The sequence below is a fragment of the Cricetulus griseus genome, chromosome 2 (assembly GCF_003668045.3).
Source record: "Cricetulus griseus strain 17A/GY chromosome 2, alternate assembly CriGri-PICRH-1.0, whole genome shotgun sequence".
Classification (NCBI taxonomy): Eukaryota; Metazoa; Chordata; class Mammalia; order Rodentia; family Cricetidae; genus Cricetulus; species Cricetulus griseus.
In genome coordinates this window covers 439,762,914-439,780,368 of record NC_048595.1, presented here as the reverse complement: position 1 = coordinate 439,780,368, position 17,455 = coordinate 439,762,914, and the positions used below count along the sequence as shown (strand labels likewise).

Sequence of the window (17,455 nt, the reverse complement as noted above, 5' to 3'; positions counted from 1 at the left end):
ACTCAAAGGTTGGCTGGGTCCCTGGAATAGTCCAACAAATAGCCTTTATGGAGAACTAGAGTGCCTGCAGGGACTTGAGAAATAACTGGTTAGAATTCTGCCAACTGCTGGTCTCAGCCTGGGCTGTAGTGGGGAAGGTCTTCTAACTATAATCTCATAGGGGTAAATCTCTCCCTAGGGCCTGGACCAAAGCAAAGGAGGCCTATCTATCCTTTGGTAGACTCTAATGAGAGTTTTGTTAAAGTTTCTTTTAATGCCCTGTTTATTCTTTTTTTACCTGTCCAAAACTCTGAAGTCTATATGCACAATGAAGTTTTTAATCTATGTATACCTAATCTATATTTAGGTATTAGTTAGGAGGTTTTGGCTATGAAATCCAGGCCATTGTTGTACCCAATTGCTAGGGGGAGACTAAATCAGGTGCCCAGTTCCTGGAGGAGCTTTTCAGCTACTGTTTGGACAGTTTTGGTCCAGGTGGGGAACACTTCTACCCACCAGGACAAGGCATCTAGCAAGTACTTTTATCCTCCCCTAGAAGGTTGGATCTTGGTGGAGTCAGTTTTTCCCAGAGTTCACTGGGGTCTTTGCCTCTCATTTGGACCCCTTTCTGGGTAAGTGCCCTCTGTTTTAGATTCACTTGAGCACAAACCTGGTATCTGGCTGAGACATCCCATGTTAGACTGTCCAGTCTAGGGATAACACACTTAGGTCTGTGCAACTCAGAAAGTTTTGTGGGCCCAGCTGAGTAGCCTGGTGAAGGTTAGTTACCAGCATTCCTTCCGGTTGTTTCTGGGAGAATGATCTTTCCCACTGGCATCCTCCATGAACCTGTGGATTTGAGCTGTCCATTTCTTCTTCACCATGGAATTTCAGGCAATATTAGGTCATATGTCATCAGAATATCAATACCCCCCTCCCCCCGGCCTTAGGGCCATTTGTCAATGGCCAGGTCAGCAGCCCGGTGGTAGAGGCCAGCAATTTGTAAGGGAAGTCTAATAGCAGCCACTAGGGAGGCCAAGGTTTTTAAATGTCCCTTTTCACAGCAGTGAGAAGCGCTCTTGCTCTATAGATCATGTTGTGGACACGCCTAGTATTAAAAGCATACTGACTGATGATCTGTGTATACGGTGCTGGACTTTCCTTTTCCCTCTACGTGTCTTAGTTAGGGTTTCTACTGCTATGAATAGACACCATGACCATGACAACTCTTATAAAAGAAAACACTTAATTGGGATGTCTTGCTTACAGTTCAGAGGTTTAGTCTGCTATCATCATGGTAGTGTACAGGTAGACTTGATGCTGGACAAGGAGCCTAGAGTTCTTACATTTTGACCTACAGGCAACAGGAAGTGGTCTGAATACTGGGTGTGACTTGAGCATATGTGAGGCTTCAAAGCCTACCCCCATAGTGACACACGTCCTCCAAAAAGGCCATATCTACTCAAACAAAGCCACAGCCCATAGTAGCGCCACTCTCTATGAGCTTACTGGAGACAACTACATTCAAACTACCACACCATCTGAGAGCCTGGGTCACATGAGTCAGTTTTGCTCTCTGGACAGAGGCACTTGGCTTAGGCCCAAATCATTTAGGTTAAAGTAACCACTGCAGCGGCAGCTCTCAGTTGTCTGATTTCATCTTTCATCTCCCGACAGTCGTGAAGGAGCACCTGTGTCAGCAGGCAAGAGGGTAGCTGAATGGATGGTGGTAGGTTTCTCAAACTGGACTCGTGGGTGGGCCAGGAATAGGGTCTGGTGCTGGGTCACACAGTCATTAGACAGCAAACATTCTGGTGTTCCTCAGAGGAGGGCCTGAAGTGTGTCATGGGGTGCTGTGAATATACAATCTTGACCTAGAGTTAACTTGCTTGTTTTCTTGCATTAAACTAGCAGCTGCCACCATAGCTCTTAGAGAAGTGAGCTATCTTGTGGTTACAGGGTCTGTCTTATTAGGGTTTCTATTCCTGCATAGAAATACCATGATCATAAAGCAAGTTGGAGAGGAAAGGGTTTATTTGGCTTTACACTTCCATATCGCTGTTCATTATTGAATGAAGTCAGGATAGAAACTCAAAGAGGGCCAAATCCTGGAGGCAGGAGCTGATGCAAAGGCGATGGAGGACGTTGCTTACTGGCTTGCTTCCCATGGCTTGCTCAGCCTGCTTTCTTATAGAACCCAGAACCATCAGCCTGGGGATGGCACCACCCGTCATGGGCTGGGCTTTCCCTCATTGATCACTAATTGAGAAATCCTTACAGCTGGATTTCATGGGAGGCATTTCCTCCACTGAGGCTTCTTTCATTCTGATGGCTCTACCTTGTGTCAAGTTGACACACAAAACCAGTCAGTAGAGGGTCCAATCATCATAGGGCATTTTCATGGCCCCAAAGTTTTGGTTAAAACCCCATTTATTTGGAAATTCTAGGGCTTGAGTAGAAGTCAGCTGTTTTTAAAGCCTCAAATGCCCTTTGTTTCGTCTTAGTCCAGATGAGAAGTTCAGGCCCTTCATTTGTGCTGATGTTTAGAGGCCTTGCTATTTCCACAAACTGGTATCCAGAGGTAACAATATCCAGCAGCACCTAGGAACTCTTGAGCCTGTCTCTTAGTATTTGTAATTGGGTTCAGAAGGAGGGCAGCAGTCCTACTCTGAGGCAGGCTCCTTTTGTCTCCCTTTAGCTGGTAGCCAAGATAGGTAGCCTTCTTCAAAGTTGGGCTTTCTTAGCTGACATTTTGTAGCCCAAGATCTGTAACTCATGCAACAGTCTCTCTGTGGCCCTTTTATAATCTATTTTCCCATGAAACCTCTGACAGAAGGGCAGGAAGTCTGCATTTAGTGTCTTTAAATTCTGGGGCAGCCTGGTCCAGGCATGTTGCCCACTGGAACACCCCACTGGGCCTGCCCATTTAAAAGCAAAGATGGGTTGATTCACCTCTGCCCATGGGAGCTGAAGAACACACCTTTCAGGTCCAAAACATTGTGTGCCTATTTCTTTGGAAGAATCAAACTCATGAGAACCAGATGTTCCAGGTTTCTTGATAGGCAGGAGAGGAGTATTTCAGGGTGACTGGCCGGGCACCAGGATGCCTGTCTCTTCAAGCAAGGCAATATGGACTGTGATTTCCCCTTTTGTTTCAAGGGTCATTGGGTATTATTTAATCTGGACAGAGGGTAGCCAAACTGATTAGTTGAACAATTATAGGAGCTTGGTGTTGGGCTAGTCCTAGGAGGTTGGTTTCTTCTAACAGGATGAGACACCGAGATTTTGCTGGGTATCTGTAAGTCTAACTACATCTCATCATCAGAATAGGTGTTAGTGGCTTTCAGTTTATGCAAAAGGTCCTGTCACAATCAGTTCGGTGTTATTAAACACCCTTTAAGCTACCTCCAGCCACCAGAATCTGCTTAAAATTTTAATTGTTTTTTAACTTTTATAACTTTTTTATAATATCTGGGGGCAACTGGGTAACAAAGGAAATCTTTTCAGCCATTGTGTTTAATCTTTATCAAAAGTACCTAGCGAAATTGTTTACTCTCCTTGGTCAGTGCTGAATAGAAGGGACAATTTGTTCTGTCCAAGCTGGTTGTCTGGCAGCAATCCCCCTGAATTGCCCAGAGGTGGTTTTTTGAGTTTTGTTTGTTTGTTTTTCTTTAGAGAATGGTGGTTTTTATGAATCACTGGTTGAAAGTGAGACACAAATTATGAAGGAGAAAGGAAGGGGTGGGGTGAAGGTCCTGGATGAGAGGCCCAGCCCCTCCCCACCCTACACAGTGACCAACCCTGACTGAGCAGGAGCCAACAAGCAAGCACTGCTGCTCCTGGAGTGGGGGAGATGGGATTTGTTGTTGTTGCTGTTTTGGGCTTCTCTCTCTCTCTCTCTCTCTCTCTCTCTCTCTCTCTCTCTCTCTCTCGGTCTCTCTCTCTCTCTTTCATTTGTTTTTTGTTTTGTATTGTTTCTCTGGATGATCTGGCAGACCCAAAAGGATTCTGATCCCCAATGGGATGTGGCACAGGACTTAAGCCAGGGGTTCTCACTCCAGAGAAAGCCACTGGTCAATACAGGGAAACAGAACTGACAGAAACACACACACACACACACACACACACACACACACACACACACACACACACACACTAAAGACAACTAGGGATGGCCACCACACATTCATACACTTAAACAGAAGGAACCACTGGCGTCTCATGTGGGTTCTGGACACTGGATCAACAGCCATGCCTGACCTTTCCTAGGTGTCCAAACAGAAGGCACCTCAACCAAACTTACTTCAGAGGTGACAGACCAAGAAACTTTATAATTTGTTTCCTTTTGGAGTGGAGGTGTCAGACCCCTCTGAAGCATTAGGCAGCAATTAGGTAGCCTTTGGGACTGGGAATATCCAGGTTTTGCACATCCTAGAACCCAGTGTCTCAAGGTCGGGTCTCTGGGATCTCACTGGGGCCTCCATAAATGTTGTGGGTGTATTCACCAGAGAATGGCTATAAAACAATAGAAAGTCTTTATTAGCCAGCCAGAAATTACACTGGGTGTTTGAGATCCTAGCGTAGCACTGAGCCTTTCTCAGGGTGAGCTTTTAAAACCATGTTCTGGGTTGACATACTTCAGTTAACAAAAACAGCCAAAAGCAGAACTACATAAACCAAAATGCAAGGTTAGTACATTTTGAGACTTTCCCAGAATCATATGGACTTTGATGGACTAGGCCTTTGTTTTAGTTTTGGCAGGTGGTGCTGTATATGTGCTGAGTTTTACAGCCTGAATGATACTTCCATCATGGAGTCTGGGAGCCTCCTAAGGTCAGGGGTCCTATTACACAGTGATCTCTCAAGTCACATGTTTCAGGTCAAAAACTTCCATGTATGTTAACTACATGCCTATCAGGTTCAGCTAAGCATGTTTTCTGTTACCCATTTTGGATACAGGAGTAAAATATGGCTTTGCCTTCTGGGATCTTCAGGTACAATACACAAATGATTACTGGATAAGAACCAGAAGTAAATGTGTTTAGCAATTGTTGTGTAACAAACATTCTCAAAATGTAATGTCTGAAACAACAAATTATTGCTGTCTACAGGTTGGGTCCTGTCTGTCTAACTGGAGTCACTCATGCTAAGGGCTTGCTATTAGCTGAGAAAATACAGGTGTTGAGGCACCATGCAACAGAGTTCACTCAGGCAGTTCTCATGGCAATGCAGCAGGATCCAAGAGAATGAGAATAAATTAGAGGTTCTGAGGGCTCAACTTAGAATCATCACCAATTTCTTTTATCAGCTGAGGCAAGTCAGGACTCCAAGAACAAACATGTGCCTCACCTTGAGGGGAAGAGTTTCAAAGTCACACTGAAAGGATGTAACTATCAGGAGGGTAAAGATAGAGGCCATTTTAAAATGACACACAGCATGAGTGAGCAAAGTATGACAAGAAGCAAAATGCCAAAGCTGGAGAGATGGCTCAGTGGTAAAAGCACTTATTGCACTTATAGAGGACCTGGTTTGATTCTCAGTAACATATGACAACTCACCACCCATTGAACTCTCGTTCTAGGGGATCTGATGCCCTCTTCTGACCTCCACAGGGATCTGCATACACACGGTGCACATACATACATGCTGGTACTCACACATATAAAACATTTTTAAAATGACCTTTAATTAATTGTCTATAAAAGACACTATGACAATGAGGTTGGTGAGGAATTAGTGGGATATGTTGGTTTTCCAGGTGGAAATTGATGGGGAATGTACTTCTGTGTATGTTCATCTTATTGATTGTCGAATAAAGTACTTGTTTGGCCAATGAGGCAGCAAGTGAGACTGGACTAGGAGTCAAAGAGGATTCTGGGAAATGTAGTAAAGAAGTGATGATCCAGGCAGGAAATGACATAGTAGGGAGACTCATATATAAACAAGGGAAGCAGGAAGTGGGCCTTCTCTTCTTCCAGATTCGCCATGTGATCCACTGGCAAGGGAGGACACCAATAAGGCGTCCGATAAGATAAGTCTTATAAAATACATAGATTTATGATAATTAAGACTGAGCTAACAGATGAGAATCTTAGTCATTGGCCAAGCAGCATTTGTACCTAATATAAGTCTCTGTGCATTAATTGGGGCCCTAACTCAGCGGGCAGAACTCAGGCAGCTGGCGGAGACCGCCCATATGGCAGTAGGGCTCGGGTGGCTTTTGGCGGAAAGATTTATCGTAACAGGAAATTCCTATTACTTTTCTTTTCAGATTATGACAATGTTAGATTCACATGCAATACATTCTTTTGTGTTGCAACTCCATTAGGTTTTCTACCTTAGTTTCTTTGGGTACTAACTAGGAACTAAGAAATGAACCTAAATGTAGAGGTTTTACGAATCTCATCTTTATCAGTTAATTGCTTCCTGTGTTTCCTTATAGTAACATGAAGATAATATAGAGGGGAAACTGGCACCAGGAGTGAAGTCATTATTCTCCAAAGGTTGCACAAACTGTTGGAATTGCCTAATGGGAAAATTTGGAAGAAAATACTAAAGAAGGCTTACAATGCTGTAAGATAAGTAATGTGGGAATTATGAAATACAGAGTCAGGTAAAAATATAAGGGTATTTATTAGGGAGAAGCCTTACAGCAAGCCGAGGATGAAAAGGTAGAAGGGAGTCCCACATGAGCGCCCCTCTCTCTTAAACCTTCCCTACGTCACCCTGACCACACCCTAGAAGACATGGTCAGGCATTCCTGTAGCCAGCCCCTAGGAGGTGTGGTTACAGTTTCCCCTACAGATAAGCATTATGGGTAATTTTGGGGAAGAATCAGAAGAATTTGGTTATACTCTATGAACTTTGGGACTTTAGGAAAGCTGACCTTAGAGATGATGGGCTAATCAGTTCTTAATGTTGATCCATCTGGAATTAAATATTGTGCAGGGTGGGATATAATGATCTAGTTTCATTATGCTACAGTAGGTATCCAGTTTGACCAGCATCATTTATAGAAAGGTGCTGGCTTTTCTCTCATGTGTATTTTTGGATTCTTTGTCAAAAAAATATGGTAGCTTTAAGTGTATGGACTTATTTCTGCATCCTCATTTCTGTTCCATTGGTTAATGTACCTGTTCTAATGCCAGTACCACGTTGCTCTTATTACTATAGCTCTGGCCAATAACTTGAAATATACAAGGGTGATAATTCCCACAATGTTTTTAGTGTTCAAGATTGTTTTGACTATCCTGGGTCTTTGGGTTTCCATATAAAATTTGATTTTGTGTAAAGATAGGAATTTTGGTGGATTGCAATAATCTGTAGATGCCTTTGCTGAAATGACTATTTTCTCACTATCAGTCCCACCAACCCATGAACATGAGACGTCTTTCTATGTCCTGGTATTGTCTTCTGTCTCTCTTTTCAGTGTATCAAATGTTCATCAGATGTCTTATACTTCCTTGGTTAGATTTATTCCAAGATATTTTTGAGACTATTGTGAATGGATTTATTTTCCTGATTTTATATGTTTTTCATTTGTATGTTTGGAGTTGTTGCCCACTGAGATTCTTCTTGACCCCAAAATATTACTGGCTATTGCCAATGCTCTTTCTTTACTTTCCAGAATTTGATGGTAAGACACTATTGCTAGAAACACCACAATCTTGAGTTACAAAACACAAAGAACTCAAGCTGGTACTTTTCTAGAAGCTCCACTCCTTCTGGCTAATTTAGTGTGTGATGGAAATTACTATATACACTACCTGAGAAAACTAATCACCAATCCTACCCCATCTATGAACACTTTGAGTCACAATAATGACTGGCCAGGCAAGACATGGTTACTGGTACAATGGTGGCATGAATGTCATGGGAGCAACCAAGCACTTTCTGAATAAAATTAAGATCCACTCCCTAAGTTGAAATGTATACCTGCCACTAATTTCAGACCCAAGATTCTGTGACTAGACAGGTCATAGTTCTAAGAGAGTACCCACTACTATTGCTCTACTAAATGGGCATAGCATGAAACTCTCTCCCAATGACTTGTTGTTATATCCATAGGATAGTGGATCTCTCAGCCCTCATCAGATAATCTTTTCTGCAGTAGACGATGATTAGCACAAAGACCCACAACTGGTCAAATGCTGAGAATAAGAGAGTTTAGAATGCTCAGCTACAAAGAGGACATCTGTATCCTACACCTTGCTTCCAAGGCCCAGGGGTTATTGTGGAAGAGGAGGCAGAAAGGTTGTAAGAGTCAGAGGTGATGGATGACTACAAAAATGAACACTGTTTCCTAGACACAGCAGGGCAGTTTCGCATATGAATTCAAATAATTTAGGATAGCATCATGAGACTTGTGCAAGATCAAGCTAGATAAAATCCCAGCATGAAGAAGGAGCATGAACATGAACTCCCACTCCTAGCTGGGAAGTTATTGGCTATTGATAAGCATCGGAGAGCAAGAGTCAGTTTTCTTTAAGGGTGTGACCTCTGGTAGGCTGGCTGTAATCCAGGATATATGGGTAACATAAACTGTACTTGACAGATTTTTAAAAAGAAAAAAAAATAAGACACAAAGTTAAGTAGGTAGGGAAGGATGTTGGGTCTGGGAGAAGTAGGAGAAGGGAGTGAATATGATTTAAAAAAAAACTGTAATAAATTCTTAAAGAATAAAAAGAAAAAAATAATACTCATTTTTTTTTCCTGGAGAAGATCTCAAAATATTTGCTGGGTTTGTTCATGTATATGCTCCTGCTATGACCTGATACCTGCTGCTACCCTCACTGAACTGAGCCAATGCAGGATCTTTTGAACCTCTAATCCTGTAAGCTAAACATTTTTCTTTTAAGTTACTTGTCTTACATATTTCATTATATTGCAAAACTAACCAGTGTAGAATGTTATAAAACCCTTAGACTTATCTAGTGTATCTGCAATGTTTTATATGTATTTGTTAAAACAATAGTCATGCTAATAAGCTTTCTGTTACTGTAACAAATACAGTTGTAGCATCTCATAAGCAGAGATTTTTGCGGGGGCTAACTATAGGCATTTCCATCCCTGGTCATGTGGCCATGTTGCTTTGAGACCTGTGTAAGACAGGAGAACACTCAGGGACAGGTAGATTGTCTCAGAAACTTCTTATTTCATGAGAGCAAGGGAAAAGAGAGGAAGGTGCCTGCATGCCAACACCCCCTCCAGAGGAACACCCCCAGAGACCTAACTTCCTGCCATGAACCCCCCCTTAATGGTTCCACAACTTCTCAATGGTGCCACAGGCCTAGGACCAAGCCACCAACAAATGACCTTTGGAAGATTCAGAACCATAACTATGGCAGCAATGGTGTACTTATCTAATTATTCTTTATCAATAAAATCTTGGGAGTCAGTTATCGGGGTAAGAACCTGAGATCCTCTCTAAGCCCTGCCTTACTACTTCCTGTGTCTATCTAGTCTCAGTCCTCCAAAACCTCTATGGTTAATTTCCATCAGCTAGTATCTATCTCTGCCCTCTGATTCAAAACAAACTTTATTGTCAGTCTTGGGAGTGTCAGAGTGTAATCAAAATGTCACACAACAAAACAACAGTGGTGCATCTGCACTGACTGCATTAATGAGCAGTGTAATTACAGGTGATTCTGCTCTTGTGTGTACATACACATGTGTGAATCTCTTCTGGCTTTCAAGTTCTGTGTCACGTAGTTCTTTTACAATGAAAGGATATACTTTGACAATAAATAAATATAATACCAAATGAAGAAAGAAATAATAAAGACAATTATATGAATTTTTTAATAAGTTCTTGGTTTGGGAAACACTACAGAAGATGTTCTTGCTGAAGAATATACTTTGGTTTTCATCGAATTCAGACCTGCCTTCACAAGCAATGATGTCATCTCAAACACAGTACCATCAATTTCGTAGCATCGGCCTTCCCAAAGGCCATGTCACCCACCATACCTGAGCAAAGTGAGGAGTGACAAGCACTGGAGAAGGCCACAACAGTCTGACAGTCCAGGTGAGGGATCTACCAGCTGAAGTGAGTGGGGAACTGTGGAGCTGTCATTGAATACAGAGTGCTCAACTTTTTGTAAGTTACTAACAGATGGCAAGTGTTGTCCATACCTTCCCTGTTGGGTGTGGCCAGCAATTTTTGTTTTTATTTTTTTTAAAAATGTTCTAGGTATGTAATGTTTGACTAATTATTTCCCTAATAAAAACAAAATAATTTAACACTGATTCTGTTTTCAAGTTTCAAACTGATTGGAGAATGGACCGATACCTCCCCTTCACTTCCCACCCCCTTTCTCAATGGGTCTTGGATTTGTGTGATTTCTTAACTCGTCCCTTTTTCCCAAAGCATTTCCTGCAGCCATAGGCACAGCATTTATAGACAATGAAGAAAGATGTCAACACGATGGCCAGGAGGAAGCCAATCACATCCAAGGAGTGGTACTGGTACCAGGTAAGGTCATGGGCCGCCGGGCGCAGGTGTGGCGCCCCCTTGTGTCTCATCACGTACTCCACCCAGAACACAGCCAGGTCCAGAGGCTCTATCGGACGGTCCTTGTGCAGTCTGGACAGACGCATGATGTTCTCCTTGTAGCTGAACACAAAGCAGTTGTTAGAGCCTGGGACACCCACGCAGCAGACAGCATTCCCTTATGCCTGATTCCATTTAGGAAGAGAAGCATGTTCCTGTTATAGCCAGGGGAGCACACCCCCATACACACTTCATATTCTTTACCTCCAAAAAGGAGGAGAGATAGATGGTGAAATGAAGAAAGGAGGGGATAGGGCGGGGAGGAAAGAAAGCAAATGCAAAAAAAAAAAGTTATTTTATGAATACTTAAACATTGGTTCTTATTTTTCACCTTTTAGTTATTTCTTTGTAGGAAATTATATTTTACTGTCTTTATGGTAAAATGAAATTGAAAAAGGAATCAACCGCAGATAAAAGAGCAGTGTGGTTTGAACGTGTTGCCCACAAGCTCATGTGTGGGAACTTTGATCCCCAGTGCAAAGGTACAGAGAGGTGGTGGAATCCTGAGGAAGTGAGAAGCCACTGAGAGAGATTATGGCCTTTGTCCCAGAGCTGGAATTTGTCACTGTGAGAGCAGGCTGTGATCAAGCAAGGATGTCACTTGTGTTTTGTCTCTGGTATATACACATCCTTTGCAACTCTGTTTCTACCATGTGAGGATGCAGCCAGAAACCCTTATTACATGCAGCTGCCCAACTCTAGATTTCCCAACAACTTCTAGAACTGGGAGCCAAATAAACTTTAACCCTTCATAAATCAGGTAATTCTGGGTATTCTGTCATTGCAAAAGAAAACAGACTGGGGCAATATGCCTAAAACTCTTAAATACATATTCTTGTAAGTATGCACACACACACTGTTGTTAGATCAAATCTACCACTGGCCATCATTTTTTCTTATAAAACTTTGTGGTATTGCTTGTAAGATTTAATTTTATTTTTAATTGTGTTAATACATCTGTCTCTTAGTGGGTATACACACATGAGTGCAGTGCCCATGGAGGCCACAAAAAAAGTACTGGACTCTCCCCAGAGCTGGGAAACAAACTCAGGTCCTCTGGAAGAGCAGCAAGTACTCTTAACTGCTGCACCCTGCTCTACCCCCTACCTTTTAAATTGTTGTCTGGGGTTTTTATTCTTTTTGGTTGTGTTTGGGTGCTTGGTTTTGTCTTAAGACAGACTCTTGCTATGCAACCCCGGCTTGCCTGGAATTGGCTATATAGCCTTGAACTTGTCCCAATCTGTCTCCCATAGGTTTAAATAAAACAGTTCCAGTCACCTTGAAAGCAATACACTACATTTCAAGTAGAGACAAAGTGACTGCACAGTGTTTGTGTGTGTGTGTGTGTGTGTGTGTGTGTGTGTGTGTGTGTGTGTCCATGTTTATGCAGTCACTCACAGGCCATAAGACAATGTTCTGCTCTGTCACTGTCCACTTTATTTCTTGGAGACAAAGTCTCTCACTGGATCTGGAGCTAGGCTGGTGGCCAGCAAACCCCAGCAGTTGTCCTGTCTCTCCCTTCCATGGTGCCAAGGCCTGGCTTTTCACCTGCGTGCTGAGATTTGAATTCATTCCTCAGGCTTGCACGGCAAGTGCTCTTATCTATGAAGTCATCTCTCCAGCGCCAACCCTATGCGTCTTTTAATGGAATATTTATCTCTTTATAGGATCTTAGAGATCAGATGCCTACCATGGTGACATTATTTCTAGTTGAAGATTTTAAACCTAGGGAAACTAAAAAATTTAACAAATTCTATGAGAAAATAAAAAGTCCCTTTACAAGCAGGACTGATCCCCACGTTATCTCATGTATGATCTAGATTTTTATGTATTTGTTGCTGTGATATTGTGTTGATTGCAAATGCTGTAGACATGAATCCAAGTCGTTTGTTTCCCTTTTCCTTTCTGTTACTTACCTCTTGTCATTGATGACCTTTTTAAGGGCATTTTCCAAATCATCAGCAGTCATTTCCAGGACATTCAGGGAGATCCCAGCTCCCCGAGTTTCCATGCGCTTGGCATTGTCCATCTGATCACCAAACAGGGGCATCATCACCATTGGAATGCCATTGCATATTCCTTCATAAATACCATGAGAACCAGAGTGTGTGATGAACGCCCGAGTCTTTGGATGACCTGAGAAGCACAAGAGAGAGGGACATCAGGTTCTTCAGCCTGACAATGTCTACATCCTGAAAACCCCCCAAGGAGTGTTATCTATATACCACCATTGTAGAAACTCTGGGATGGGGTGGGTGCACTGAAGTGATGTGTATCAGCCACAGTCAAGCTAAGCAATCATTAACAGAACATTAAGGTCTGGAATTTTTGTAATTTAAGCCTGGTTTGACCCACATGTCAGATGGCCCCAACCTACCAAGCAGATCATTTTGGGGTAGCCATTTTACAAGTATTGTATTCTTCGCAAGATTTGATGGTTTAGGTCCAGTGTAGCGCCACAGGACCTAGCAGGGACAAAAGGCACAAGGTTTAATAAAAGAGCACAACGTGATTAAAAAAAAAAAAACAATCTGCTATACTAGCTAGAAGAATACCCATAGGCTCTGCATGATGGGAGGTTTAGTGAATGCGAAGTTTCCAGAGCTCAAGAGCAACATTGTATCTTGATGCTAAAGCTTGGAAACATGAGTGTCAAAAGCTATCAAGCCACACTCAGGATTCCTTAATTTTCCTACACTTCAAGGGAAACTTTCTTAACAAAGCAAGTGCAAGCAAAACTATCCAAGCAGGAACAAGCAAAACAAAATAGTGTTTTGGAGAAACATTCTTCATTGATATGAAAAAAAAACCAATGACATGCTTATTTTTTAACCAAATTCTCCCCCAATACTTTGGAGTTTCCTAGAGCAAATGAAAAAAAAAAAAAAACTGAGTGAGGCAGACCATGGTGTACAAGTGCCTGAATGAATTGCAAGACAAAATAATACAAAGTAATAATAATAACAATAATGATAATAACTTTGTGGAATGGCAGAGGAGTCCCACACCCCAAATTTCTGCATTTAGACTCTGAAGTCTAGAGTTAGAGCTCTCATGAAAATAGATATGAAGTTGTGCAGAACCATCTTACCGTCTGAGGAATTCTGCCCAAAGCCTCAGCAATTTCCAAGGCTTTCTTCTCTGGAATCTCCGAGACCATGGATCCCAAAGAGAAAATCACGATGCCATGCTCCCCAGAGGCATTGACATAGGCTTCAAATTCCTAGAGCGGGAAGAGAAATTTACAATTCATCTCTTGTTTCTCACATTCCATGGAACTGCACACATTAGATTACAAGTTAGACACTTTCCTCTTAAGGAAATCAGTAAAGCTCTGTAAGTAATAGACAAAAATTGTCATGGCAACTTGGTCCCCTTGTCCGCTGTCAATTCAGGAGGATTTCTTGCTTGTGGGGTTATCTGTAGGGTTCCCTGGAGGTGCAGATCCAGGTAATGTGCTGATTTCCCATAAGAGAAGCAGAGACACATACATGAGTGTACATACACATAAATGTGAACCCATGAACACGACACACGTCTATATACACATGCCACAGCCCTGTGTAGGAAACTCTCCCACTGTGCATAAGTAATAAGCTAACTAACCAAGAGTCTCTCAAATGGGTTAATGTGCTTCCAAAGTACAGCACTGGTGTGATGTGACAGGTTACCCACAGCTGAGGGCCGCCTGGAACACGGTACTTTTATTATGAAAACCCAAATACTCCCGGGCAAACCATGTCCTGACTCTCCCTACATGTAGATACAGAGAGGCTGCTTCTACTAAACTCTACCCTGAACATATTAGAATCCCATATCCTGGGCAGTCTTCACAGAGGCATGCCACTCCTCCACCCAGAGGCATGCCCCCTCCCACCCACCCAAAGGCCAGGTTCCTGCAGTTCCCCGGATCGTCATGATCGTCAGAGCATTGGTAACTTGGTCTCCCTCACTGGGCCCATCTAAAGACCAGGCTCTTCTGTCACTGCCCTGATTTGATCAAGAGCACCCTGGAGTTGGTAGCTCTGACACCTTTCTTCCCTAGGATCACATCACATTTTTCCTCTCCCTTCCTCATACACTACTCTCCTGGGGTCAGGCAGCTCACATCCTAGGGCCCTTTGCTTTCCTTCTACCTCCTAATAGCACAGGGTTTGCCTACATTCCAGAATCTTTGCTCCTTCAAGATACATGCAATCCTATCTGGGAAAGGCAGAGTCTAGTTTGCCCTCCTGTATGCCTACAGATCAAAATCAGATCTGTAGGGTCATAAACATCCATAGTCAGATAGTATGATTTAACTAAGGATTTAACTGGAACGCAACTTTGTGTACAGAGGCCAAAAGAGTAAGCCACAGAGGCAAGATGGTCAATGTCTCACTCTGACTCAACAAAGGTGAGTCCTCTCTTCTTGGCACAACATGCCCTAAACTTTGCCACAATATCACAGTCCTTGGGACAGCCAAACAGTGAGGCAACATGTTAACTACAAATAATCTTTGATCTCTAAACTCGATGAATGCTTTGAAATAAAGGTCTTCTCTCTGGGGATACTCCCCCCACCCTAGATGGTAAAACCTTTAAACGTCTCCTGTATTCTACTGAGTATTTGGTTCTGAGCTCCGAACAAAACATGTTTTGCTTCCCCAGGATCCACTTAGACTACCTGTTGCAACCCTTTAACTTGAACCAAGCACACGTAATTGGAACCGGTTTGCTTATGTTTGGTCTCTTATTATCTTTACATCTCTGGCCTCTAGGATTTCCTTGTGGCTATTTACTTCAGACCCAACATATATGACTGTGGTCTGTGAATTGCTTTCTCCTGCCAAGACTGTCTCTTGCTCAGACAGAGGGGTGACACCTTGTGCTATTTGAAGAGGGAGAAAGTTGTGAGATCTGTCTTCCTGTTAGAAGATCTAGAGCTTTAACCCGGACGATAAAGGCGGTGTCTCCTACCAGGATCTATCAGGTTAAAAGAGCAATTGCATCAGATTTGAACTGCTAGTGCCTGAATCAAGTGCCCCAGTCAAGGGCAAGCTTCATAGAACACAGCTGTGTTCTCCAAAAAGCATCCCAAACACGACGGTTCTTCTGACGATTAATTTCAGTTGCATTAAACTGAATTCCACAGAACAAAATGCCCAGGATACAGTTCTCCAAAATACTGTGTACAAAGAGGTAAGTCAGAAGAGAATGCCAAGGACAGACAAATTCAAGACTGGGAGATTTAGGAGAGAGAAGTTAACAAAAGAGAGACACTTGAAACCATCCCAGCATGCTCAATGAGCTCAGCACATACCTATGGAAGGTTCCTTTCCCGACAGAACATGGGCAGGGAGAGGCCCCACTCATATACACACCTGGGATAAGGGCTTTTTCTGAAGGCAGTTTATCCCACCAATAAAAACCATGTTGGGCATAATGGGCCTGGGGTAATCTCTCACAAAGTCATTTCTCATCAGCCAGATAGATCCATAGCTCAGAAGGTCCTTGACCGTCACCTCTTTGTGTAAGATTTCGGTGGCAAGGGACGCGTAAGGAGAATAGACCACATTGCATAGCAAGTTCTCTGACAAAGCGATGAGCACGTTCTTCACTCGCTGTAGGAAGTTCATGCGATCTGAGTTTACAGACATACTCTTGGGCACATAGGACAGTGGAACTGGGCACTGGGTAGCTTCCAAATCCAGGCCACATGGCAATGCATTCAAGAAGTATACAGCTGGCAGAGCCAGGAACTGGGCCACAATGGAGCCGCAAGGAAGGAAAGGGTCTGTTAGCAGAGCATCAAAGTGGCTTTCTTCTAGAGAGACCATGAACTCAGCATTGTGCAGTAGGTGCGAGCAGCCAGACAGGAGCATAGCAGAGTCCCTTTTGACTTTCTCGTATGTTTTGACCAAACGTACCAGGAAAGGATCTTGCTCGAAGACACTAAGCCCAAGTTCTACGAAAGAAGCTGTCAAGTTTTCCTTTTTGAATGGCACAGGGTACTTCCTTAGAGTGTAAAACGATCCTTCTTTTATGTGCACCGAGGCTTCAGGCGCTATCACCACTATCTCGTGCCCCTTCTGCTGGAGCTGCTCAGTAACCCCCAGCATGCTGAGCCAGTGGCTGCCATCTATAGGGAATAATAACAGCTTCCCAGCATGGGACACAGAGGGACCAAACATACACAACAGAAGGCCCGAGAGAAGCAGAGGCAAATGTGAGCTCCAGCTCACCGTAGTCATGGTACCTCTCCCTCTGGTGCTGTCAGAAGTCTACTCAGGTCTGCTCATGATTCATGAAAAGAAACCTGTGCAACCAGTTAATGTTTGACTGTGTCCCATGACTAAAGCTGTCACCACCTCATAAAGACCACAGAACATTTCCTTTTCAAGATGAAGAGGGTGGAGCTTTACTGGGTTCCTTAATAAGTAACAGCTGTTGAAATGACTGCAGTCCCTTCCTCAAATCACGACTTTGAGTGAATATAGTGAGCAAACCATCTCTGGCCATTTTGGATTCATTACATTAGTATTTTCATATGTCCGAAAAAGTTATTACCATGAAGTGCCAAAGCATGATGCCTTCCCAAGAATAAAAATGCAAGTTACTCAGAAAATTGTTGGGGAATAAAGGGACTGAAAAGTGCTGAAACTCCATTTGTGTTCATGAAAGCCCCAAGAATGCCCTCCATCACCCACTTGGGGCTCCTCTGAAACCACCTCCAACACACATGCATGCGCACACACACATGTGCATGTGGCTCTCTGTGTGTGTCTCTGTTAGGTATGCAGTTCAGAGGTTAACCTGGGGTGTTCTCTCTCAGAGGCCATACATTTTGTGTTGAGGTAGGCTCTTTCACTGGAGTAGACCTTACCAGTTATACTAAACTGGGAGGCCACTGAGCCCAGGAAGTTTCATTTCTCTAGCTCCCCA

General features: G+C 43.0%; 1 protein-coding gene across 5 annotated transcripts in view; it reads right to left on the bottom strand.

Annotated features, from left to right (window-relative positions):
• Positions 1-9,757: 9,757 nt before the first annotated feature.
• LOC100755423 (UDP-glucuronosyltransferase 1-6) overlaps positions 9,758-17,455 on the bottom strand; it is a 112,318-nt gene continuing 104,620 nt past the window's right edge. For 4 of the 5 annotated variants that reach the window (XM_027397493.2, XM_027397494.1, XM_027397486.2 and 1 more), the window contains 4 exons: positions 13,623-13,754; positions 12,909-12,996; positions 12,448-12,667; positions 9,758-10,594 (listed from right to left, as the gene is read on the bottom strand). In XM_027397493.2, coding sequence (XP_027253294.1) covers positions 10,297-10,594; positions 12,448-12,667; positions 12,909-12,996; positions 13,623-13,754 — 738 coding nt within the window. In that variant the 3' untranslated portion in view covers positions 9,758-10,296. Of the gene's footprint in view, positions 10,595-12,447; positions 12,668-12,908; positions 12,997-13,622; positions 13,755-15,894; positions 16,765-17,455 lie in introns of those variants that run through there. The other variant, XM_027397487.2, reaches the window with a different exon arrangement.